Below are 27,782 nucleotides of genomic sequence, written 5' to 3'. Positions count from 1 at the left end.
TTAATTTCACTGTTGTTACTTCCTAGATGGTCTTTAAAGGTTGACCAATTCTTTAAGTACAGGCATCTACTTAGACCATATGCTTTTGACAGGATAACAATATTTAAGTCTTCTAGATAACTCATGAAAACTCCCACAGTAGCTTAAGCCAGCAGACATGCGTCAGAGAGGTGAAAGGCTCTAACAGAGACATGGGGTCATGCTTTTATGACTGTATTACCATCACAATTCAGGGCCTTATCGCCAGGAGTTATTAAAGGAAACCCATACAATAGTTAGTGATTAACAGAGCAGGCATTATATGACGTGAGAGAAACATCACTATATGAAGAATAAAAATGTTGTTAAAACTTGAAGAACAACCCAGCAAAGAAACCTGTGGTTATTGTATTACCTCAATGACCATTCTGAAATATTTACACAGAATTCTCATCTATACCACAGTAATCTTCCAAAAGCCCTATTTCAGATCGAATGTTGATAGCCCCTGTGAGCCCAACCCTACAGTTACGCAGGTGACTTTCACACCTCAGTGCTGACAAAACATCTCCTGATGAACTTCTGGTCCAGAGCTGGCATCAATCTAGGCCTGGGTACATGCTTAGTGGAGCAATGCGCTGTGCTGTGCCTTGGTTTGGATAAGAACAAGAAATACTTTCTCACACATTCTCCACTGGGTGATCTACTCCAAATTTCTCCTCCAATGGCATTAAACTATTACTAAGAAAGAACTCTCTTAGACATGTTATAGTCATGTCCTAGTCAAGTAGAAATGTTATAGTCAGGACTTAACATCAGTTAGCTGAGGAAATTAAGTTATGGGATACTTCCCAAGCCAAATTCTTCACCTTCTACCCCTGTCAGTTATGTTCTGAGGAGAGAAATGAGAAGTAGGAAGCACACGGCAGCTCTAGGTTCGTGGATGGTAAGAGCAGAAGCACACAAAACATTAAAGAGGAACGCCCGTAACGCTCTACACTTGGCAGAAAAATCTCAAGCAGCCTTTGCTCCTTACGAGTAATGGAAAACATGAAAAACTGCCTTTCAGAGATGAAGATGCACACACAGATTTACCTGTATCAAACATGTCAAGCATGTTAACCAAGGTTTCAAAAGCAGCAAGCCGCACACTGCCACTCTCATCCCTAGAGAGTTCTATTAATTCGGGAAGCACCACATTCTTTGTCAGTTCTGTCCTGCACAATAAGCAGTAGAAGAAAATAAGTCAGAGCAGCAAACCCGCAGCCAGAGTCTAACGAAAAAGGCTGAACAGCCCAGTCGGTCCCAGTGCCCTGCTCCCATCCCCACGCATGCCAACTGGTGAGGAAGGCAGCCATGGGCATAAGGAATACAGGGTGGATATGGGAGGAGTAATAGGGGGTTAGGAGGCATATAATTAAAATACATTGTATGAAAGTCTCAAAGATTTAAAAATATTTAAGAAATACCACTAATAATTTTATAACAAATCAGCTCTAATTTCTCCTGTGAACTACTGCTAACTATAGAAATTTTAATAACTAGGGTACTGTATTACACTTTATATAATTATATAATTTTCTATTTTAAATAAATTTCAGGAAATGATCCAGTTAGTTAAGAAAAAATATTATCAGTATTTGAAGAAATTTAAGCAAAATCATTTGATTTAAAATTTGAGACGTTATTTTTCTAATTAATCTGAAGTGCATACGACATTACTAAAATAATTAGTTTCCATACAAAAGAATGGTAGATAACACTGGATATTCAATCTAAAAGAAGAAGGGATGATAAATGTTTTTATAGAATAACAACGCATAGAACCTAGTCATAAGCACTCCATCTCTACTGATGATGAGGGCCATATTGATGAAAGGGAGCCTTCGGATACAGCCTTTGTTGCATACAATACAGAAGACAGCATAAATTATACTCTGCATAGTACAACAGAGTTTAAAACAAAACAATAAAACAACTCAATAGCAGAGGCAGAAGGAACTCTGAGTTCACGGCCAACCCGGTCTATAAAGTAAATCCCATGCCAGCCAGGGTTGCACAGACTCTGTCTTGATAAAAATAAATAAATAAATAAATAAATAAATAAATGAATGAATGAATGAATGAATGAACGAACGAACGAACGAACGAATAAGTCTTTAAAAAAATTTAAAGCTAGGTGAATCTCAGAGTTTAAGCCTGGTCTATACAGTAAATTCCAGGCCAGCAAAGATTACATAATGAGGCCCTGTCCAAAAAAAAAAAAGGTGGGGTGGGGGGAGCAAACAATACTTCAACAGAAAATTGTCCCCTCAGTTTCCTCACTTGAATGAAGTTTACTACTGTGGTCTCTAGAACTACTGTGTTTGTTGTATGACGTGGACATCATCAAAACCTCAGCAGGACATGCACAAGACAGCTCTCCCCACCACAGTCTAACAGCACACCTCCGAGCAGTTTATACACTGATCTTCCTCTTCTGAGCTCAGAGAGTCATTTCTACAACTATTCACTATGCACTAGAATTTCTCTATCCTATATTAATTTTTAAAAGTTTTTTTAAAAAATATTTCTTTCTTATTTATTTAGTATACCTCATACAGCTTTCTGCCTGCATGTATGCCTGCAAGCCAGAAGAGGGCATCAGATCTCATTACAGATGGTTGTGAGCCACTATGTGGTTGCTGGAAATTGAACTCAGGACCTCTGGAAGAGTAGACAGTATTCTTACCCTCTGAGCCATCTCTCCAGCCCTAAAATTCTTAATTTGAATTTTATTTGAACTTTTAGTCTCACAGGGATTTTTGTTTGTTTGTCTCAAGAATGTCTCTTCATTAAATCTTCAATCACACTGTATTAGTGAGAATTTAAATAATTTTAAATATTAAGTAGATAATTATTTACTCTTTTGATTATTATAAGGAGACAATGGGAACTTTAGAACACAGGTCATGTTGGGAGATTGTAGACACGGGAGACCTTCTCTGGATGCAGACAGCACCTTCTTCCTCATTTTTGCTTCCTGGTCAAGAGGTGATGGCTTTGCTCCACCACGTGTGCTGCCTCCCAGAGGCCCAAAAGTAAGAGATCATCAGCCCCCAAATAAAGCTTTCTCTCCATAAGCTGTCACAGCATCTGTTACAATAACAGAAAGCTGACTGACACTTCCAGCTACGAGGTACCATTACTTTTCCGTTACCATACCGTGAAAAGTCCCACCATTATATTTGTAATAGGACAAGAGAACTCAACACTAAATAAATGTGCACGTATGATCAAGCAAATTGGTTTAAATGTATTTCTAACCTACTGAAAGCTGAGTATATTCTCTGTAATTTTATTTTCATAAATTAATCCTTAAGAAATAATCCTGAATTAATTAGGGAAGACTAATTTGAACATGATGATGGAGTGGTTTTTGAATGTTTGGTCCCCAGTTGGAAGGATTAGGAGGTGGGCCTTGTTGAAATAGCTGTAGCCCTGTTTGGGAGGGTGTGTCACTAGGGTTAGACTTTAAAGTTTAAAAGGCCACTCCCCCGTGTGTGTGTGTGTGTGTGTGTGTGTGTGTGTGTGTGTGTGTGTCTACTCTCCCCTCTTTCTTTATGCTGATTGAAATATAAAGCTGTCACCTAGTACTCCAGAGCTATTCTTGTCTGCTTCCTACCAAAATGACTATGAACTAACCCTCTAACACTGTAAGCAAGCCTCCAATCACTTCCTCCCTTTGTAAGTTCCCTTGCTCATAGTAACAGAGCAGTAACTAAAACACTTGGCTTTCCCATTTTAAACAGTAAAGATTAAAACAAAAAGTAAATGAATAGGTATCCATCTTTCTGAAGTGAGTAAGTAGTACACCGTCCAATCAAATTTTGGCTCTGACTAATATGCATGGCCTAGATGGGACTGAGGTAATTATAGTCCACAGTGATCCAAAAGAGTCACAAAGCATCGGGAGGACCTTCCAGGAAAATAGTTCTGAGATCACAACATAAGAACTGGTTAGCAGACACAGCACATGGTCCATGACTATGTCCTGGGTCTGTTAGTGACATTCCACAGTCATCACGGTCATAAGTTCACTGTCCCTGTACTCTCTACTAAACATAAGACACACCAATCTCCTGCTTTAGAACCCTTAAAACAAAAACCACTTCCCAAGATGATTTTTAGAGATCTCATTTAATACTATACTTGCCCTCTAACCTCGGATCTGGTTTTAGGCAGAATGTAGTAGACTGCCTGTCCTATGCTTCTGCTTCCTGAACTGTATGTCCCCAGTGGGCAAGAAGAGCCACAAATCCAGGCATACACAGAGCCTGGAATTGCATAGGGATACAACAAGACTTCAGTAACAGCAAATCCACCTAGAACACCTACAAATATAGCCAGAATGTGGTCAACCAAAAGAAATGTTCAGCTATAATCCAGGTGTGGTTTCTCCTGGGCCATGGTCCCTTCGTGAATCTGGTTGCTGAGAACTATGACTGAGTAACCAGGATGAGAAAGAAAGAAACTGGCATTAATTGAATGTCTACTGCCATGCTTAATATGTCCCCCTTTATCTCTTACCGTAGACACATCAGGAGAGGCCTGCAGGAGAGGCCTGCTATGATCACCTGGGGACAGCACATGAAGAATCACAGACTTACATGAAATGCATGAGCAGGCTATGCACCTGTCGCACTCGGGCAATTCGACTGAGCGGCGTAAGGACTTGGAAGTACACTTACCCAATGCCCTGAGCTATATTTTCTAACTGCCGACACATACAAGATCGAACTTCATATTCCACATCTTGACAGAGTGATTTTACCAGGGGAAGTATTTCTCTTTTAATGCTGAGGAAGACAGATTAAAAAAAAAGAAATGTGTAAATGGATGCACATTTTAGACTAATATTTTCAAAATTCCCAAAATCTCATTATAAGAGAGAGAAAGAACATCTTTGAATTTTTAGATTTGAATGTTTAATGTGGCATGAAGCTTGAAAGGGCACATGAGATGGAGAGAGAGGCCTTGAGGGATGGGATAGTAGAATATGATATGAGAGTAGCATGGGGGCTGGAGAGCTGGCTCAGTGGTTAAGAGCACTGACTGCTCTTCCAGAGGTCCTGAGTTCAAATCCCAGCAACCACATGGTGGCTCCCAACCATCTGTAATGAGATCCGATGCCCTCTTCTAGTGTGTCTGAAGACAGCGACAGTGTACTCACATACATAAAATAAATAAATAAACCTTTTTTTTTTAAGTTCATAGGAAGGGATATGGAGGCAAAGTTTGGAGCAGAGACTGAAGGAACGGCCATTCAGAGCCTGACCCACAGGTGGCCCATATATATATATATACAGCCACCAAAACTAGATAAGATTGATGAAGCTAAGAAGGGCATGCTTAAAGGAACCAGATATAGATTTCTCCTGAGAGACACAGCCAGAGCATGTCAAATACAGAGGCGAATGCTAGCAGCAAACCACTGAACTGAGAATGGGACCCTGGTTGGAGGAATGAGAGAAAGCCTTAAAAGAGCTGAAGGGGCTTGCAACCCCATAAGAACAACAATATCAACCAACCAGAGCTCCCAGGGACTAAACCACTACCCAAAGACTATACATGAATTGACCCAGGGCTCCAACTGCATATGTAGCAGAGGATGGCCTTGTTCAGCACCAATGGAAGGGGAAGCCTTTGGTCCTGCCAAGGCTGGATCCCTAGTGCAGGGGAATGTCAGGGGGGCGGTAAGGGGGGTGGTTGGGTGGGGAACACCCTTATAGAAAAAGGGGAGGGGGGATAGGAGGTTTGTGTCCAGGAAACTAGGAAAGGGAATAACATTTGAAATGTAAATTTAAAAAATCCAATTTAAAAAAAAAAGATCATGGGAGATATTGATGAAAGGTTTAAGCATAGATTGGGACAGGGAATGGGAGGAGAGGTGAGATGAAAGGTAGGAACAGTGGTGTGAATAAGATAGAACCCCTCATATATTTAAAAGCTTAGTTTTCAGGGAATGGCTCTGCTTGAAAAAGATTAGGAGGCATGGCTTTGTTGAAGGAAGTATGCCATTGGGGGTGTGCTGCTTTGTGATTCCAAATTCCCAAGCCGAGCCCAGCCAGTCAGTCAGTCAGTCAGTCAGTCAGTGCCTGCCTGCCCCCCCCTGTGTGTGTGTGTGTGTGTGTGTGTGTGTGTGTGTGTGTGTGTGTGTCTGTCTCTGTCTCTCTCTATCTCTCCTTCCTCCTGCTGCTGCTGCTGCTGCTGCTGCTGCTGTTGCTTGGAGACCCAGATGGAGAACTCTTCAGCTATTTCTCTAGCACCATGTCTGCCTGCATGCTGCCATGTTTCCCACTACTATGATAATGGACTGAACGTCTGAACTGTAAGCCAGCCCCAGCTGAATGCTGTTTTCTATAAGAGTTGGGAAGATGTCACCACATCTCTTCACAGCAACAGAACACTTACTGAGTAGGTTAACCCAACTAAGGGCGTGTGGAAAAGCTTTAGGAAAACCATTCATCAGGTGATTTTTAAGATACATGTTTTTATAAAGGAGTTTGAATGGCAGTACCCTGCAAGGGTACACAACACTCTTTTCCTTAGAAGATATGGGTTATTAAATAAAAACCTTACTACCAGATGTGTGATGTTTCCCTATTACTGATCTTGTTCTTGGCTGCCCATATAACTATATAGTAAGACACTATCACTTAAGACACTACATACTTTGGTTGTTCTATAGGTTATAGAGAAATCAAGTCAGCACTGACCTGAAGACTTCTACCCTGCTGGCCAGTTTTCATGGTGCCAGAAGAGGCAATGTGAACAACCAGTGGGAAAAGTTATCAGCACCATTCCCCAGTGCTGCTTTTGCATGTAGCAATACTGACTGACAATGAGGCAAGATGTGACGTCTGTGCAATGGTGGCGAGACTGTTCTGGAGGTAATAAACTGCTCTCTGATTGGGTGTTAGTGCTATGCCATAGGAGGAAATCCATGCCTCTTACTGTAAATCTTGTCAAAAACCCACAGCTGGGAGGCTACAGGCCATAGGCAGAACCTTAGGGCAGTTACTCTGCTAAATGCACAGCTGTCGGACTGCCTTCTAAGCATTTACGTTTGTGCCTACAGAGCAGTGCTGCTCTCAGCTGAGAGAGATGCTTCTTTCAGCAGTGGGAGAGCCAGTGTGAGAGAGTCACATCTGGTCAAAGGGCTGAGAGAGAGTAAGCACCCACTGAGTATTCAACCATATATCAGACAGCCCTACAAGGGTCAGGAAACACTGCGAAAGGGAAGGCAGACAGAAGGTAAGAAACAGAAGAGGGAGAGGCATGCTCTGAATTTACAGTAACTTCAGTTACTGGCAGAAGAACAAGCCAGGCAACATCCCAGCAATAACAGGAGAGGGACACATGAGATTCCACCCTGAGTTGAGAAGTTACTGGCAAAGGTCATGGGGTCATTTTCTTCAAGGTGGGTAGACAGGTTGCCCACATCCATGTGCATGTAGGCAGCACTAATTAGACATGGTAGACATGGAAGAAAAAGAGGAATCAAAGTGAGAAGGGGAAGGATCTGGAAGGGAATGATAAAGGGACATTCAGGTTAGCTATATCAACATGGATTATACATATGTGCTGTATATACATTTGTGTGTATGTACATGTTCAAATAATATGCTCATGTATGTATATATAGATATAGATATAGATATCATGACTTAGCTTATTACCCTAATATTCTTGAACATAAGATTTCACAGTTTATATTGCATTTTTACATAATTTGGGTGTTATCATCAGTTACGTGTAACACATGTATGACAGTATTTGTTAAAAGTAATGGTTAACTTTGTACGGCAGTTAAATACGCATAGTTAACTCAGAACGCTGTAGCACTGCAGGAGCAGGCGTTTGCTTTGAGACTCTCATGTTATATCCCACCATATGTACCGTGAGCAGCATGGGCAGCAGACACACTGTGGTATGAGATTATCCAAAATACAGAGTTCAGAGCAGTGGTGTAAGAAAGCAGAAATCCTATCTTCATGTCAAGTCTGTCAATTATGGAAGTCCCAAGACAACCATGGTATGTATTGGGAAGACTAAGATGGGAGCTAGAGGATGATTTAGCTCGACCTTGAAACCCCATGAAACTGAGAAGAAATGCTTCCAGTAGACTCTTGTCTGAGACGTCTGTACAGCTGCAATGGCTAAGGTTGTGAGTGTGTGGAATAATGCAACAGTAACCATTGCTAACATAGCTTTATGTGTTTTAAATCAATTTGATAAAAGAAACACAATTACGTACAAATACTCACCTATGGGCATCAAATTTGTTGGTTAGTTTTCCTAAAATCTTACAGCTAACTAAACGCGACTGGACAGTCTGGGAAAGCTGTGCCTTGGACACAAGTGGATTCAGAATCTAAAAGGGAACGATTGAGAGATAAACGGATGGACAGAGAATTAGACACTCCCGTTGCTAACAACAACGGCTTCAAACAATATTTTCATTTTCAAACTTTGTTAAAGAGCATGAATTACAACTGAGGGACATGATCACTCTTAACTGAGGTCATCTCTGCCTTCTCGGCTGAGGCACAAATGACAAAGCAACTGAAACCAACTAGAAACAAAGCACGAGGTAAAGCTCCTGGGCGAGCTCTGCACCGATCTGAGTGCAGAGGAAGGATCATTTTGAAATACACATTTTCAACAGAGAAAGACAAACTGGCCACCAGATACTCTGAACTTTGTTTCACATGGAATTTTAAATTTATTCTGACAATATGGGAAAAATGTTTAGGAAATTCAGTTTTTTGGACAAAAAGACCAGAGTCTGGTGCTGTATTAGTCATCTTCTAGGCACTAAAATACCCAACAGCATGGCACACTGCAAAGAATTACAAATAGTGGTCTGTCGTTCTCATACTCATTCTTTAATTTTTAACATTGCTATTTCTCATGCCAACAATTGTATGAAAGGTCACATGCTAAAGATGCCAAGCACTCTTGAGTAGCGATTGCTCCATTCATGTTCACACCACTCTTCAAATTCAAAAACGCTGGAACACCCTGTGCACTGTGCTCGGCTGCTCACTCTACGGGGTGTTTAGATGCCTGCCATCGGGCACAACACATTACTGGATAACAGGTGCCGGCTTACAGAGAGTATTCTGGTACTGTGACAGAACGGCAAACTAGAGTGTGGACAAAGACACAAGGAGATCTGTGGAGGACATTTCAATGAATAACTTCTTACCATGTTTACAAAGAAATACATACAAGGAGAGTGTTCAAAGAATGCAAAGTTATTTCATTAGAAGACAGATTTGCTGGTTTTTCTAGTCTGTCATCTTGATTTATAATAAAAATTTTCAAGAGTAAAAATGAACCACATTGAAAATTGAAAGGCAAATGCCGTTGGGGATTTAGCTCAGTGGTAGAGCACTAGCCTAGCAAGCACAAGGCCCTGGGTTCGGTCCCCAGCTCCGAAAAAAAAAAAAAGGAAAAAAAAACAAAAAAACAAAAACACAGAAAGGCAAATGCCACCTGGGACTAATTTTTATACAAATAGATAGAAATGTAACAAGGACGGCAGAGAGGTGGTGTATATAAATGGTGCCTACAGGACAGGATCAGATAATTTCTAAATAAATGCAACCAATTACATATATGAAAAAATAGTCAACAGTATAATTTGAAATTTCCAGTTAAAATGCATTCATGCATTCAGTCTACCAAATTAAATTGGAACATCATTTTTATTGTTGACTTTAAGGCAGTCGCACACGACCCAGGATAAACTGGAATTCACAGTGTAGCCAAGGACCTTGCAGTCTCCTCCCTTCAGCTTCTGAGTGCCAGGGTTACAGTCAGATGACCCCATGCCTGGCTAATGGCATCCTGGGATCAAACCCAGGCTTTAGAGCCTGCTGACCAAGCTCTCTACCAGCTGAGCCACATCCCAGCGGAACACCACTGTTAATAAAAACTCGGAGAACTGTATTTCACAGATTTAGGGAAGAGCTTAAGAATATTAATGTCCCCTCACCGGGGGACACCACTTTTATAAATGCTACAATTACAGAACACCTGAAAAGCTCTACAGAGATGCTGTATTTTGATAATAAAAGAGAAGGCCAAAAATTGCTTCCAGCATCTAATAAGTAAATAACTTGCAACTACACACATGAAAATGATGCTGAGTGAAAAGTGTCCATGTTCCAACTCAGTATAATTCCTGGTGTGGCAAGCAGCAACCACAGAGGGAAAGCTGAAGGACAGAGCTCAGGAACAACTTAAAACCAGCCAATTACACAAGTAGACGTCGTCTTTCTTCCTTACAGTTTCTGAATTACTTACGTTTTCTGCAATGAGTATGTGTTGCTTTCACAATGGAAAACAACCTTATTTCTTTAAAAAAAAATTGCAACACAACTTACTATTTACAAAAAGCAAAAAAGGGACACAGAATTACCTCATGCCTCAGGGTTTCTTTTGGCAATAATTCTACTGCAGAGAGAAGTGTTTCCAGCCACGCATTGCTGACACCTAATGGGCATAGATGCAACACACTGGGTCAAACATCTCAGGGACAAACATTCTCAACTCGTCCATCAACAGCTGCAATGCCATTTTATAAAAAGTAAGGATTATTGTTTACTAGTCTAAGATATGTTCTACAGCTTTTGTCTTGAATAACTTTAGAAAATTATAAATGCTGAAAAGTAATTTGAGGAAGGGATATGCTATTCTTACTGTATGATAATCCCACGAGCGTAAATGTGAAGGAAACATCTAAGGGAAGAAAGGTCTGGAGGAAGCACTCCTATGCTCTCTCTCCCGGGGATCTTTCCTACAGGACCTCAGCCCTTCTCATCAGGCCCACAGGAGGCAAATGAACCACAGCCCCTCGCCAGGTAACATAAACAAGAATGTAACTGAGCATGCTGGGCCCAACCTGTATCCCTGTGCTCCAGGTGCAGGAGAATGACTTGCAGGAAGGAGTGTGCAAACGTGTGGACTGACATTGATTCTTCCTGAAGGATGGTCAGGAAGGACACTGCAGCCGTTATCTGCATTTCCACGCTTGCAACATGCAGGACTTCCTGTGTGAGCAGAAAGAGTTTGCTATTTACAGAAATGAGAGGTCGGAAGAGTAATGCTGTAACAGCCAAGGTTACAAAAACCAAACGGCAGACACACTAAATACAACCTTTAAAGATACAAACTTCTTAAAAGAACCATATTAATCTGTCCCTAATATTTAACTCATTAGATGATACATTTCTTAGGAAATTTTAAATGTTTGAAGAATTTATATGATAAGTAACATTCTCTGCTTCACTGGCTAAAAATGATAAACCCTGTGTAAACCTTTAAAGACCAGTGTAGGTGGTTTTGGTGGACTTGAACTTTTACATTGCTAATGGTAATATGCGGGTGTCATCCTACTGAGCCCAACAATGTCAAATCTCAATCACTTGTATTTTCATTTCCTGAATTTCTGTTTCAAAAGTAAACACCATAAGGGCTGGAGAGATGACTCAGTGCTTAAGAGCTTGTACTGCTTTGGCAGAAGACCTGAGTTCAAATCCCAGCACCCAGGTCAGTCAGCTCTCACCTGCCTGTGAGTCCAGCTCCAAGGATCCGACGGACCCTTCTTGCCTCTCTAGGTAACCTCACTCATATGCACACAACCCATCACAGATTCTCACAGGCACAATAATTAAAAGTGGAAAAATCTAAAATAAATAAATAAGCATTATACATTCTAATATGAAAAGGAAAACACTCAAGAATATGCAAATGGGGCTGGAGAGATGGCTCAGCGGTTAAGAGCACCCGACTGCTCTTCCAGAGGTCATGAGTTCAATTCCCAGCAACCACATGGTGGCTCACAACCATCTGTAAAGAGATCCGATGCCCTCTTCTGGTGTATCTGAAGACAGCTACAGTGTACTTATATATAATAAATAAATAAATCTAAAAAAAAAAAAAAAAAAAAGAATATGCAAATGGCCAAGTGTGGTATATATCTTTCATTCTAGCAATCGGGAGGCAGAGGTAGGTGGATCTCTGTGAGTTCCAGGCCAGCCTGATCTACATAGGGTTTTAGGCCAGCCATAGCTACACAATGATAACCCTCTCTCAAAAGAAAAAAAAAAAGGGGGTTGGGGATTTAGCTCAGTGGTAGAGCGCTTGCCTAGCAAGCACAAGGCCCTGGGTTCGGTCCCCAGCTCCGAAAAAAAAGAAAAGAAAAAAAAGTGTAATGCAGTTTCTTGATATAACTGATAATAGAATAAATTACCATGAAATAAACAATTTAAAATTTTCTTAAACATAAGAATGTTTTTAAACAATAAATTACACTCATCACATTTAAAGAATTTGAACATGCATATTCAAATTTAAAGCCTACATTACCTATATTAAAATATACACTTTAAATACATCAAAGACTAAAACATAACCTAAATAAGCTTCTTCAAATATCAAGATGACCATAATTCTCTCTAGAAGCCTGTTGATTTTAGGGATGAATGTACAATGTGAAGGCAAAACACAATTTTTTGCTCAATTATGGAAATAGTGAGAATTTCCCTTATATGTCAATTTGTTACTGACAAAGCAAAGTTATCAGAGCATCAGGATACTTATGCCATGGTTTCATTTTTTGATTTTGGGAAGACTAACCTTTCTGGCATTATTTCATTATATAATAAAAGTAAATTACAACATGATCATCATACAAATTTAAATCATTTAAACAGCTTTTATTTACACAATTTACCAACTTACTAGCAATGACCATTTAAATAATGGCACTGTTCATCCAGTATCTTCCTCTATACTGCTCTTGAGTTTGTAGAAGGAACAGCACCTTGCCATATCTTCTCTGGTCTCTTCCTAAACTGTAGTCAAGACCCCCTCTTTGGAGGTGAGTAACCCTTTCTCAGGAGCCATAACGTAAGGTCATCAGAAGTATCAGATATTTACACTCTGATACATAGCAGTAGCAAAAGTACAGTCATGAAGTAGCAACAAAAATAATTTTATGATTGGGGTCAGCACATGAGGGACTGTGTTAAAGAATCACAGCATCAGCAAGGTCGGGAACCACTGTCCTAAGAACCTATGCTTCCCGTCATCCTCCTCATCTCTCTTAGTAAATGACAGCAATGACATTTGTCTTTATAACTTCTTAGTTTGCAAACTTCAGGCTCATCCTTTGCTTCTCTAATTCCCTCACCCAGTGCATCTAAAGGGCCTAACTTCAAAACAGATCTGTAATCTGACTGCTTGTAACCTCTCCCACTATGACCCTAGTCCAACCCATCTTCAATTATTCAAATAACCTTTATCTTGTGATCCATCATTGTCCCCCTCATCCTCCACTAGGTGGCCAGAGAGATTCTCAAGTATTAGCTCAGATCCCCCTACGGCTTTCCTTCTCACTGGAGGTCTAAGTTGTTTTGGTGACATACAAGACCTGCTCACAAATCCTGCTTTGTCCAGATTTCCACATGGTGGCTCCCTGAGCTCTCTTAAGTCTGGACTCTGATATCATTTTTAAAATAAGTCTTCCCTGACAGTCCTATCTCAAACCACTTTGAAAGTTCTACATTCTATTCTTTAAAGAACACACCTATGGGGTTGGGGATTTAGCTCAGTGGGAGAGCGCTTGCCTAGGAAGCGCAAGGCCCTGGGTTCGGTCCCCAGCTCCGAAAAAAAGAAAAAAAAAGAGTAAAGAAAAAGAACACACCTATGAATATGTGAATGTCATGTTCCCTAACACACATCAGCTCCTGGAGAGGCTGAACACAGCACAGTCCCTTGGTTATGGTCTATCTCCCCCACAGGAGGATACTTTTTATGAGAACTTGTCTGTTAGTCCACTGTGACTCTGACTACTCATCATGCATTCAGGATGGAACTTTCTGCTCCTGGTGTTCTCTCTTATGTACTTTCAACAGCTCCTAAAAGGTGGAGTCAGGAAATTCTGAGGGAGGTCCTAAATGTCAGGGTTTGGCAGAATCAGACAAAACTCAAGGCCAAGCATATAGGTGCACATTCTCAATCTTCCTTCAGTTCTGTCCTTACAAAGCTGGGCCTGATGTGCTCAACTCCAACACCTGTTATGACAATTTATATACTGTACCATGTTCCTGCTTCACTTACATACTGTACCATATTCCTGCTTCACTTATATACTGTACCGTATTCCCGCTTCACTTGGTAAGACAGTTGCTGGTCATTAGAGCAGGTACCACTCCTAATGGTCTAGCAAAAGTACACCATTAGGTGAAGTGTTTCGTTGCTGGCCACTGAGCTAATGCCCTACAACCTATTACCTGCTATGAACAAAGCACTCCTGTACACTGACAGCTTTCTCAAGACCCTGTATGTCCAATCACCATTAGGACATGGCTCACAACAGCTCTAAATAGCCCCATGGGGCAGTGCCCTTTGCTGTGGCAAATGTTTATGCAATATGGTTAATTCCCATAAAAAACACAACTTATTTGTGTGGCTGTTTTGTTAAAAGCTTTTATAACACACGCACACACAAAATTATCTATGTGTGTTTCTCAACTAACCATCAACTGTGAGGCTTAAAGGCTTTGGCTGAGAGAAAAAAGGGCACATTAATGCAGAGGTTAGAATTATTCTCTGAAACCAACCTTCCTATCACCCTTGTTTGCTATTTCAAGAATAAACATCATCCCAGACTAACAATTTTGGATCTGGAGAACACATTAAAAAAAAAAAAAACAAATGTGGCCAATATACAGACTTACAGGTTTCAAAAGCATAGCTTTTATTTAAAAACAGAAAAGACCTTAGAAATATTATATATATACATATATATACACACATATATATAAAATCAAATAAATTATGAGAGTCACAGTACATTCCAGTTCACATGGTCTTCCAAGAGCGGCTTTCTGGCCACTGAAATCATTACATCCTGGGTTTGCAGAGAGAAAACCTCCATGGAAAGCAGAACAAGAAGAGCTCCAGCTTTGTCTTCTTACTCTATGACTTGTAGCAACTATTTTGCATTTAATTTTCGAAAAATCCTCGTCTTATCAGGATTTAGATTTTTCTCTTGTGCTGACTTCAATATCTGGGACTGTTAAGAAACCAGCACAGACTAAGAGATTTCATCTCTGCTTTTTTTATTTTTTAAAAAGGAACCAGTTAATTTCTAAACATATTTTTCAGAAATGTACTAGAATAAATTTCCTATTTACCAATAAGTGCTTTCCTCTAGAGTCACACCCTCTGGACAAACACATGTGGAATGCATATACTCCTGGAATAAATATGTGTGTCCTCATAGTGTGTCCCCATTGGCTTCAGTGCACGCCTAAAGCCAGTTGCCATTCCTATTCTATAGCTACTATTGCTTGGCAGACAGCCCAGCCTAAACTCTTTGGAAATGAAATGAGATACTGCATTAACTAGTTTAAACTAGTTCTACTGAAGAAGGGAAGTGTGCTAGGCATATCTGGAATCCACTCTAGTTAGTATGTCAAACCATGTGCTGCTTCCCTTGTAGAGGGAGAGAGAATGATCCCTAGAGAACCTGCATTACCTCTCTTCACAATGTGCACAGAGAGAAGCATCATGTAACTACTGGCTTATTCCTAATGAGCAAATATCCAAGGTCCCATGTTCTAAGATTATGAGGTAAGATTGAAAAGTTCATTACATTACTGATTGTTTTTAACTTAGGTTATAGGAACTTAAATATTTGGGGAATTAAGTGTAGTCAATGTAGAAAATTTTCAGTAATTAGCCGTAGGTGACAGCTCTTTTATTATAGATTATAACATTTACAAAAGACTGTCTGGGCTACCAGCAAACACTTAAGACATGCCAACTCTAGCATGCCTGTAACAGTTTCCTGCCATACCCCATTCTCTTCCTCATCCCATCCCAGAAGGAAGATGGAGAGGAGACCTGGCTAAGAACAGCAAATCAGGCAGAGAGGGAAATGCACTGCAGGCTGTGAGCCAGAATAATGAAGAGGTGCACGCAGCCCTTCTTTAAATCTGCACTTCAGTGACTAAGGCGGAGGGGGATGAGGGTGTACACAAACAACATCCCAAGAACTTTTCTGTGAAGGACATAGCAATGGTCACCCTTACACTATTGGAAATGAGGGAAAAAATGTCCTGTCTTGCAAAATTACAGGGCCACCAAAAAAAGAAAAACAGGAAAAAAAGAGGAAGAGGAAGAGGAAGAAGAGGAGACAGAATCATGGATTTTATAGTTTCTGTTTAAAATACAAAGTAACAATTTAACACTTTATAAAGAATGTATTTATGAAAGAAATAACAACTTAATAGATTTTGTAGCTATAATAGCCATCTTAAGTTATCCATAAAGTATTTAATTAGTTAAGTATTTTGTGGAGAAAAACAATAAACCATTTTCTTTAGCAAATAGTAGTAATAGAACACCTAGTGACTTCTATAAATAAAGAGAAATAGCATTTTCCTAAGAGTCATAGTTTTTCTAACCTAAACTCTCTCTAAAGTTGTCTTAGAATCATTTATGTTTTAATTTCTATGAATAATTTTATTATTAATCTGCCACTGAGAGAAATGAAGTTAACAAGCATGTTGAAAATCATCAATAAACAAAAGATAATAACACTAGGGCAAGGCGTGCATAAATCTGCCTCAAAGTGGGGGAGGGGCAAACACAGATAACTGAACACACACACACACACACACACACACACACATACACGTGTGCATTCTCATTCATTCCTCCCCCTCTCTCTCTTCCCTCCCCCCTGAAAAAAAAACTCACATAAGAAAAACAAAACAATCAAAATCTCACAATGCTGGTTGGGCAGCATCTGAGCTTCTGAGAGGTGAAGGCTCCAAATCCCAGGCCAATACAAAAATGAACGACAACAAACTAGTTGGGCATAGTGGAGGCAGAGGGGGTGAAGTCACCCTCGGCAACTAAGTGAAGGCCAGCCTGGGTCACATGAGTCTCCTCAAAAAAGAAGAAAGCTGCAACCAAGCGTTTGCAGGTTGGGGAGTCAGATGTGGCCCTGTGGGTCTGCAGAACACTCTCCCTAAGTATTCGTGAATCCTTGAAAACCGGTTCATTGAATTCCATACCATCTCCACCTTGGTACCCAGTCATCCAGGTAGAGACCTAGAGCTGCACGAAGTGTAGGGCAGTGTGAGGTGTCTAGTGTTCTTGGAGGACTCAGTCAGGCCCTGTGCTCCCAGCCCCAGTAAAGGCAGCTGTGCTTTCTAAGCAGTGAGGAGGATGCCTCTGCAGACGGCAAGAGGCCCAGCCCTCCATTCTTACTACAGGTGTGATGGTGAACAATGTGTTTAGGATACATTTACAGTGCTAAGCTCGCAAAATCAAAATTGTTTTTAGTTTATATAAGCCATGAGGAAGTTGCTCCTACTATAGAGTATGCCCTGTCCGCTGGCTCAAGACAAACCACTTTCTGTGCAGTTGGGCTACTCCTAAAAATTTAATGATTGTTGCAAAATATTTCCCTACCTCAGCTATTCCTACATGGTAATGAGTCACAAGATTAAACAGGCTAATTGCTGGGTTCTGCTTACGTATTAAACACTTGCTTAGATGGCCAAGGCACCTGCTGGATGTCTGTTATAAAATCAAGCCTAACCTGCATCCAGACAGGATATGAGTTAATTTGGGTACCCAAAATTATAAATGTCATTTTGTCACCCCACGCCACCTCTTTAAAATCCTTTAGTTAACAGTAGCCAGGATGTGCCTACAGAACTCTCTCTGGTTTAGTCCTGGTCAGTCTCTTTTTAATAAAAATCATCTAATTTACTGAAACCAAAACTTAAGTCAGATCAGTGAATCTCTGAATGGCCGGGAGACCCACAACACAGGCACTGGCAGTCAAACACTTTAGAGAGTAGAACACCATGCTGAGTCAGGTAGAGTAGGGCGCATGCTCACAGATATGCTTCCGTTCCTGTTTGTGTCTGTGCCAACAGAACCAAGTCTCAAGTTGCTCCTTCAGATTGAATTTGATGGCCAGGACCTTGCAAACCTCAGGGTCAGGGTAGGGCTCCATCTTGAAGTGAGGGAGCAGAGATATTGAAGCTTTGTGAGTACGTACGGTGACTAAACCACACGGGACCACAGTCGGTAGGAAGATCAACTTTACTTAGGGTGACTGAAGGCTTATAAAGTTTTGGGGGTGAGGAGAGAGACATCCAGAATGGGCAGAGGCCATTGGTTGTGGGTTTAGGGTACGTGGAATGCCTCATTAGCATGGAGAAGCATTTCAGCAAACTCAGGTGCTGGCTGAACAGGTTTTGCACGAGAAAGGAAATTGACCCTATAATCCAACTGAGGCCAGGTGACATTCCTTAGGTATATAGGGGACTTACAATTCCTCAGTGTCCGAGAAGGAGAACCCCCACCAAAGAAGGACGTCTCCCATACTGCACTGGGCCGACATTATCAGGTCATGGTGGACTTCAACCTTAATTGACATTATCAGGTCATGGTGGACTTCAACCTTAATTAGCAGAGTTTTTCCACAGTGAAGTGCTGCTCCCTGCTGTACCTGTGGTGCTAAGTCAGGATCAGGAGGGCAGAGTGAGGATCAGGAGGGCAGAGTGAGGATCAGGAGGGCAGATTGAGGATCAGGAGGGCAGAGTGAGGATTAGGAGGGCAGAGCTAGGATCAGGAGGGCAGAGTGAGGATCAGGAGGGCAGAGTGAGGATCAGGAGGGCAGAGTGAGGATCAGGAGGGCAGATTGAGGATCAGGAGGGCAGAGTGAGGATTAGGAGGGCAGAGCTAGGATCAGGAGGGCAGGGTGAGGATCAAGAGGGCAGAGGATCAGGAGGGCAGAGTGAGGATCAGGAGGGCAGAGTGAGGATCAGGAGGGCAGAGTGAGGATCAGGAGGGCAGAGTGAGGATCAGGAGGGCAGAGTGAGGATCAGGAGGGCAGAGTCGGGATCAGGAGGGCAGAGCTAGGATCAGGAGGGCAAAGTCAGGATCAGGAGGGCAGAGCTAGGATCAGGAGGGCAGAGTCAGGATCAGGAGGGCAGAGTGAGGATCAGGAGGGCAGAGTGAGGATCAGGAGGGCAGAGTGAGGATCAGGAGGGCAGAGTGAGGATCAGGAGGGCAGAGTCAGGATCAGGAGGGCAGAGTGAGGATCAGGAGGGCAGAGTGAGGATCAGGAGGGCAGAGTCAGGATCAGGAGGGCAGAGTGAGGATCAGGAGGGCAGAGTGAGGATCAGGAGGGCAGAGCTAAGATCAGGAGGGCAGAGCTAGGATCAGGAGGGCAGAGTCAGGATCAGGAGGGCAGAGCTAGGATCAGGAGGGCAGAGTCAGGATCAGGAGGGCAGAGTGAGGATCAGGAGGGCAGAGTGAGGATCAGGAGGGCAGAGTGAGGATCAGGAGGGCAGAGTGAGGATCAGGAGGGCAGAGTCAGGATCAGGAGGGCAGAGTGAGGATCAGGAGGGCAGAGTGAGGATCAGGAGGGCAGAGTGAGGATCAGGAGGGCAGAGTGAGGATCAGGAGGGCAGAGTGAGGATCAGGAGGGCAGAGTGAGGATCAGGAGGGCAGAGCTAGGATCAGGAGGGCAGAGCTAGGATCAGGAGGGCAGAGTGAGGATCAGGAGGGCAGAGTGAGGATCAGGAGGGCAGAGTGAGGATCAGGAGGGCAGAGTGAGGATCAGGAGGGCAGAGCTAGGATCAGGAGGGCAGAGCTAGGATCAGGAGGGCAGAGTCAGGATCAGGAGGGCAGAGCTAGGATCAGGAGGGCAGAGCTAGGATCAGGAGGGCAGAGTGAGGATCAGGAGGGCAGAGTGAGGATCAGGAGGGCAGAGTGAGGATCAGGAGGGCAGAGTGAGGATCAGGAGGGCAGAGCTAGGATCAGGAGGGCAGAGCTAGGATCAGGAGGGCAGAGTCAGGATCAGGAGGGCTGAGCTAGGATCAGGAGGGCTGAGCTAGGATCAGGAGGGCAGAGTCAGGATCAGGAGGGCAGAGTGAGGATCAGGAGGGCAGAGTGAGGATCAGGAGGGCAGAGTGAGGATCAGGAGGGCAGAGCTAGGATCAGGAGGGCAGAGCTAGGATCAGGAGGGCAGAGCTAGGATCAGGAGGGCAGAGTCAGGATCAGGAGGGCAGAGTGAGGATCAGGAGGGCAGAGTGAGGATCAGGAGGGCAGAGTGAGGATCAGGAGGGCAGAGCTAGGATCAGGAGGGCAGAGTCAGGATCAGGAGGGCAGAGTGAGGATCAGGAGGGCAGAGTGAGGATCAGGAGGGCAGAGTGAGGATCAGGAGGGCAGAGTGAGGATCAGGAGGGCAGAGTGAGGATCAGGAGGGCAGAGTGAGGATCAGGAGGGCAGAGCTAGGATCAGGAGGGCAGAGCTAGGATCAGGAGGGCAGAGTGAGGATCAGGAGGGCAGAGTGAGGATCAGGAGGGCAGAGTGAGGATCAGGAGGGCAGAGTGAGGATCAGGAGGGCAGAGCTAGGATCAGGAGGGCAGAGCTAGGATCAGGAGGGCAGAGTGAGGATCAGGAGGGCAGAGCTAGGATCAGGAGGGCAGAGCTAGGATCAGGAGGGCAGAGTGAGGATCAGGAGGGCAGAGTGAGGATCAGGAGGGCAGAGTCAGGATCAGGAGGGCAGAGTGAGGATCAGGAGGGCAGAGCTAGGATCAGGAGGGCAGAGCTAGGATCAGGAGGGCAGAGTCAGGATCAGGAGGGCTGAGCTAGGATCAGGAGGGCTGAGCTAGGATCAGGAGGGCAGAGTCAGGATCAGGAGGGCAGAGTGAGGATCAGGAGGGCAGAGTGAGGATCAGGAGGGCAGAGTGAGGATCAGGAGGGCAGAGTGAGGATCAGGAGGGCAGAGCTAGGATCAGGAGGGCAGAGCTAGGATCAGGAGGGCAGAGCTAGGATCAGGAGGGCAGAGTGAGGATCAGGAGGGCAGAGTGAGGATCAGGAGGGCAGAGTGAGGATCAGGAGGGCAGAGTGAGGATCAGGAGGGCAGAGCTAGGATCAGGAGGGCAGAGCTAGGATCAGGAGGGCAGAGTCAGGATCAGGAGGGCAGAGCTAGGATCAGGAGGGCTGAGCTAGGATCAGGAGGGCAGAGTGAGGATCAGGAGGGCAGAGTGAGGATCAGGAGGGCAGAGTGAGGATCAGGAGGGCAGAGCTAGGATCAGGAGGGCAGAGTGAGGATCAGGAAGGCAGAGTCAGGATCAGGAGGGCAGAGTGAGGATCAGGAGGGCAGAGCTAGGATGCACGAAGGCAGAGAACACTGAGACACTGCCATCTTGACTACCTCATTTCCTCTCAGATCAGTTGTTTTCAAGAATCAAATTCCTAAGCTGACAGAATTTTAATTTCATTCACATTTGTTAAGAACCAGAATCAGACTCTGAGTAGTTGGGAAAAGTAAAGGATCTGGTTATTGCCCTTTGGATGACTCTTGTTCAGACATTTGAACACTCAAGAAATAGCTAGCTAATCGTGTTCAAGGTCTATGCTGATTGCTAGAGACTTAGCAATCATCCAAATAGCAGTGTACCTTACATTTCCATAATAATGCTAATTCCACCACTAAAATTGTGCGAAGAGCTAAGGATGAGAGGTTCAAGTTACCGGGAGAGCCCTAGAGATAATATCGGAGGAGTCAGAGAAAGCTCTCCTGAGATATAACAGCCTGTGTAAAGAAAAAGGAAAACCTACTCAGAGGGTGGCACAGCGGGAGGCAGGAAAACAAAAGCTTGGGAAAGAGCAGCCCCTGCCGGCAGCACCAGGGAGTGTGAAGAAACTTGCCAAAGAAAAGGACTGAAAAAGCAATCTATGTGCCTGGAGCCAGGAGGTGGGTTTGCTTCGGGGTGAACGGGCAGCTCAGTGAGGAAAGGCCCCAGAGCTTTAAACAGAAGACACACAGCTCTAGATGCTTCAGAATGCCCTGCCCTACTAAGAGTTGAAAGAGAATGGGAAGTAGAGAGACAGCACACTAGAAGAGGAAAGCAAGCACTAGGACAGCTTTGAAAAGCACTGTGTTTTCCAGAGCAAACCTTCGCAGCCCCGGGGACCAGCATGGGCACAGTGTGGCTGGAAGTGGACACATTCAAGAAGTATTTATGACATAAAATAAATAGACTACACAGAGACTAATGATATAAGAACCAAAGGTACCTGGATAACTCTTAAGCCAGTAGAACCCTGAAACACCTTAGGATAGAGGAGGGAGAAAGAAACCCAGGTGCTGGGAGAAATGCCAAGCCTGGTTATCTGTGTTTGATTCCACAAGACGCACATGGCAGGAAGAGAGAGCTGACTCCTGCCAACTGGCCACCCTACCTTTTCCCTCAGCTCGCTCGCTCTCTCATACACACACACCGTGACATGCACCTAAATGCACACACATAAAATAAATAAATGTAAAACAACAAAAAGAAATTTCACAAGCTCAGTTCTAGGTCTGCTGACTTTGGAAAGGCTTTGAGACATGAATAGATCTCCCAAACAATGCACTATATAGACAGACAGGTTTCATCTAGTATCCCAGTTAGATTTTTATCAATTTGATACGAGCTAGAGCTATCTGGGGAAAGGAACTTCAGTTGACAAAACGCCTTCATCAAATTACCTGCAGGCAAACCTGTAGGGCATTTTCTTGATTAATGATTGGTGTGGGATTAATGACTCATGGGAGGGGGCACCTCTGGGTAGGCATCCCTAGCTGGTATAACGAGGCAGACTGAGCAAGCCATAAAAAGTAAGCTGGTAAGCTGGTGAGCTGGTGAGCTGGTGAGCTGGTGAGCTGGTGAGCTGGTAAGCAGTGTTCCTCCTGAGCTTCTGCTGTCATTCCTGCCTCCAGGTTCCTGCCCAGGTTTCCCTCAGTGGACTATAACCCAAGATACGAAAGCCAAATAAACCCTTTCCTCCCCAGGAAGCTTTTGGTCATGGTGTCTCATCACAGCAATAAAAGACAAAAGGAGAACAGTAAGTGACTTCATAGAGATGAACTGAAAGGCATGGATTTGTAAGATTTTTCTAAAGAGAAAATAGAGTTAAAGGGGAGAACTGCTACTGCAAACACAATTTCACTTCAACAAAAAAAAGGGAGTTTAGGAGCAGAGTTGAGCTGGAGAGATGGCTCAGTGGCTAAGAACACTAGCTGCCCTTGCAGAGGACCCAAGTCCCATTCCCAGAGCCCACATGGTGGCTCAGGCCTACTTGTAACCTCCTCTGACCTCCAAGAATCCAGTCCCCTCCTCTGACCTCCGAGAGTACCAGGCAAGCACCTGGTGCACATGCATACATGCAGACAAAACATTCATACACATACAATAAATAAGTAAATCTAAATACATGCTTACATAAGGAGATTTGTCACACATCTTTGTCAGAATGTTAATCATAGGTTCTGAGGTGCTCCTATCATTAGAAAAGAATTAACTGGCCTGTGTGAGTAAACAGGGGACTGCAGGAATGTACAGGGAGCTATGCATATCTAAAACCTATGCAGTTGCACAAACAAATATTTAAAGTTAACACCCTGAGGGTCATCACCTGGAGAGATGTAACACTAGTCTGGCTCCCAACGCTCACATCCAGTCCCAGGGGATCTGCCATGTCCCCTCTGGCACCTACACACACATTCACACACCTACACACACACACATATAAATAAAAATAAGTCTCAGTGCTAACATTCTGAAATTAAAACAAGGAAAAATAAGAACTTCTTTTTGATAATGGCAGATGGGGTAATTTCATCAATATTCCAACAAGGATCATTTTAAAAATCTAGACAAAAGTATGAAAACTGTCTCCATGAAAACACATAGAAATGAACAAGATAGTGAAAAGGTATCCACTAGGCCTGGAGAAACCATGCAAGTACAGACAAGCAAGCGTGTAATTCTGACTGTGCTTCTCTTCAGTCATTGCTGGTTCTAGATGAGGGTCTTCACAGGCTAGTAGCTCAAGAGACGGAGGCTGCGCTGGCAGACTTTCAGAGGCCTTGGGAGCTCAGCCATTGGAGAGGAGCACTCTAGCACCAGCCAGTCTTCTTGCTCTTGGATAAAATGCCTGAAGCAACTCAACAGGGGGCTCCCGGCTTCAGTCAGCAGGCAGCTGGCTACATTTCCTGTGCTGAGCAGAACACTAAGGCAGAGAGGGTGGAGTGGCCAGGCAAGAGGTAAGAGCTGCCCACTTGTAACTGACAAAAAGAGAGGGAGTTGGTGTCTAAGTTTCCTCAGAGTCTGAAACATTCCATGGGGCAAAGATGCTCCTTCAGCAGGAAGGCAAATAACTCCAAATTGCTTCAGGAAGTGCCTGTGACTGACCAGATTCACTAGGTCTCTCCCTCCCAGAGAATACAACCAATAAAGCTGCACGAGTGACAAAGAAACTCTGAGACCAACTAGCTTCCTGAGAGAAGCAGAGACCGGCCAAGCTACCCAAAGAGGTTTAGACCAGAATCCCTTGGAAAGGATGCTTTCTCCAGCCTGTTGGACTGCCTGGGAGCTGTGCAGTTGCTCCGGGATCCTAGCTCTGGGCCTGCAGCTGTCTTTGAGTCATTTCTGCTGCCATAGTTAAGCCCTCACCCGCGCTCCTGGAAACAACCCCATTAAACTCACGGGCTCATCAGGCTGGAGTTTAGTGGTGTCTTTACTTTGGTCTTGTGGGGTGAGTAGACATTTCTGTTGTATCTCCTCAGAAATATGCTTGTCACAAAACTGAGTGCCTAGTCTCATTGTATCTTTGTATGCCCTGGTGTGTCCCTGATACCACAGGGAGGCCTGTTCTTTTCTGAGGGGAACTGAGGAGTGGATCTGGGGTTGAGGGGAGGTAGAGGGTGGGACTGAGAAGAGTGGAAGGAGGGAAAACTAAGATTGAGACGTATTCTGTGAGAGAATGAGGAAAAGAATTTCCACACAAAGTTCTAATATATTTAAGTGGATTGTAGATTTACAAAAGATAAGTAGAATTTCCAGATCAGAAAAATACAGAAATCAAAATTAAAATTAGGTTAGACACAAACAAGTGACCTGAACAATGGGTCAGGACTAAACACTCAACATAAATCACAAAGGAAAATTGAGAGAAGAGGTAAAAGACAAAAAAAAAAAAAAAATAATAAGTTCTAATTATATGAGAAATGGGAAGCCTGGAAGGAAAGAGGTAGAAGCACATTTGAAAATTTAAAAAATGATAGCTCAGGAGTTTCCAAACTAGCAACATAAAACAAGCCACAAAGTAGAGAAGTGAGTAAGCCTAGTAAGTCTTTAAAATCCTGTGCCAAATGAAATACACATACAGTGAGCTCCTTATCCAGGTACGGTGGTGCAGACCTACAACACCAGCACCAAGGAATCGGAAGCACAAAATCACAAGTTCAAGGCCAGCCTAGAATACACAGTGAAACCCTGTTTCATAAAAGCCAAAGTATTATCCACTGCCTATGCTGCTACAATTTAATTACCAGTGCCCTGTGAGTGGCTATTTCAGTTGTTTTCAGCATCCGCTGCAACTAATCATGAATTTCAATGCCTTCATGGCCGAGTCTCCATACAAGCGTGTGTGCCAGTCTTACTCCACACCAGGGAAGCAGCTGAGTGGCATAGTAAGCGTGATTAATTTGTTGAGAAACTCAGTCTTCCCGTAGTTTCCTCATTTCTCCTTCCCACCAGCAGTGTGTTCCTAACCAGAAGTTGGGTTCTTGTCTCTACATCCTATTTCCTGCTCCTTTCCTTCTGGCTACTCTCAAGACTGTCCCATTTGCCATTACCTTAGCAGTTTTATCAATATGTTCCTGGAAAAGAGAGAGAGAGAGAGAGAGAGAGAGAGAGAGAGAGAGAGAGAGAGAGAGAGAGCGAGAGCGCACATGTACACAGGAATATGTGCATTTGTGTGTGTTTCTCCTGCATTCTCTTGTCTTTCATTAATTTCAGAAGTCTTGGCCATAATATCTTCTATTTCCTCTTTTCTCTGAGACTCAACCTGTTTACTAGATCACTTTATACAGTCTCAGAACCACTGGAGTTCTCTCTCGTTCTGCACCCGCTGTCTTTGTTGGCGGCCTGTTTCACTTCTTCCTTCCAGCTCACAAATCACCCTCACCCAGTTGTGTCCATAGTCCCCATAAGCACACGATTCACGTCTAGCGCTACTCTTTTACTTCTGGCATTTTTATTTGACTATTTTAGAATAGCTCTCTGTTGAAATCCCTATGTATTCATGCATATCATTTTCTACCAGATTTGTAGCAAGTTAATCACAAGTATTTAATTTACCTATCTCATACTTCTTGGATCATCATTGATACCTGGTCATTTCCCTCTTTATTTTGAGATTTAGCAATGTTTTATTCAATACTAGTTATTCACTGAAGACAGAGGAAACAGCTCTGAGACGGACATGTGGTTCTACGCAGGTTATGGGGGGAAGGACAATAAACCTACTCAGGATCTCACCCAGGTTTAAGCTTTACTGTTGCTATGGTAACCTCCATGGCACCACTAGCTTTAGATTCCTCCAACAGTGGGCCACTGTTACTTTGTGTTTAGCCAGCAGCCTGAAATGTGGAAGGTTTTCCTCCCTGAATCCACAGCACTCTCAAGCCAGGGTTTCTCCTCACACTCTATCTTCCCTGTTAATAAAGCACTGTTGCTTACAGCTGCGTGTTAGGCTAGTGGGGGCATAAGAGACGTGCATCCCTTGATTCTGTGCCATGTTAGTCAGGACCCTGGAGTCCAGACTGCAGTGATGGAGCTTTTCCAGTGTCCCATGGCTAGTTCTTGGAGCAGAGTAGCTTTTGACAGTGTCAAACTTGTTGCCTCTCCCTTTGGCAGATCTTTCTGCTTTATTTGGGTGCAGTCTTGGCTCTAACGTCTCCTGCCCCTCTCAAGGGCAAGAGACTTATGTTCCCTCCGTATTCCAGAAGCAGTCACCAGTGCGCTGCCCTGACCTGTCCGTTCTTCTCCAGAAGAGGCTGCTGTTTCTTCTGCTACTCCCACAGAAACAGTGGATCTTCTGTTCCAGAAGCAGCAGGTTCTACTCCTTCCTCTTCAAGCCTTTGCTTTAACGAAGAGAAGGTTCTGGGGCAGTAGGCACAGTTGCTTCCTTGCCTCGGTCGAAGTTAATCACCATCATACCTACAGCACCAAGGAGGGCTCTCTTCATTCTATTGCTCTGTCCCAAACAGAGGACACCTATAGGTGGCACTGCTGAGCACAAAGTTGCAAGTTACCCCAACCTGATACAGACTGTCCTGCAACCTGTAAAATTCTATTAAAAGCGTAGCCATCTTCAGATATGGTGGCACATTTGAACTGGTGCTCAGAAAGTAGCGACTGGGATTGTGAGAGGAAGCCTCACCAGAGCGACAGAGTCTGCAGTAAAGCAAACCAGCCAGTGCGACAGTCTGCAGTAAAGCAAACCAACAGTGTAGAGACATCCGAGACTCAGCATCATCTCGCTCTTGAGCGTCAGCTCCTGGGGCAGCCTCGTGATTACCTGACAGGTTCTAGAAGGATATGAGTGTGTGGATTTAGAGGCTAACCTAGTTTTAGAAACCAGTTTTGAGCCCAGGTAACTTTTTTTTATTCTTTTAAGCTCAACTGCACATTTAAAAGAATTTCAGAAGATTCAGTTCACTTTTATCACAGGCGGGATGGATGGTAAAATGACTGAGAAGCAAATATAAGAACACTGCTAAAGAGTTTTATGAAGCACAAATCAAACTTTAGATCTGGTAAAAAGAATATTAAATACTGAATATGGTGACACATGTCTGTAATTCTGACACC

General features: G+C 43.4%; 1 protein-coding gene across 4 annotated transcripts in view; it reads right to left on the bottom strand.

The window, feature by feature from the left end:
- Positions 1-27,782, bottom strand: part of Ppp4r4 (protein phosphatase 4, regulatory subunit 4) — a 90,618-nt gene that overhangs the window by 27,616 nt on the left and 35,220 nt on the right. For all 4 annotated transcript variants that reach the window (XR_015622111.1, NM_001414974.1, NM_001134632.2 and 1 more), the window contains 5 exon segments: positions 10,934-11,081; positions 10,451-10,524; positions 8,289-8,395; positions 4,710-4,817; positions 1,075-1,196 (listed from right to left, as the gene is read on the bottom strand). Coding sequence is in view for 3 of the 4 variants with exons in the window: in NM_001414974.1 (NP_001401903.1) it covers positions 1,075-1,196; positions 4,710-4,817; positions 8,289-8,395; positions 10,451-10,524; positions 10,934-11,081 (559 nt within the window). In the remaining variant the exon portion in view is untranslated.

This window comes from Rattus norvegicus, chromosome 6 (assembly GCF_021556685.1).
Source record: "Rattus norvegicus strain SHRSP/BbbUtx chromosome 6, alternate assembly SHRSP_T2T, whole genome shotgun sequence".
NCBI classification, from domain to species: domain Eukaryota; kingdom Metazoa; phylum Chordata; class Mammalia; order Rodentia; family Muridae; genus Rattus; species Rattus norvegicus.
Note: the sequence above shows the minus strand (reverse complement) of the source record. Positions and strands in the feature narration are given on the sequence as shown.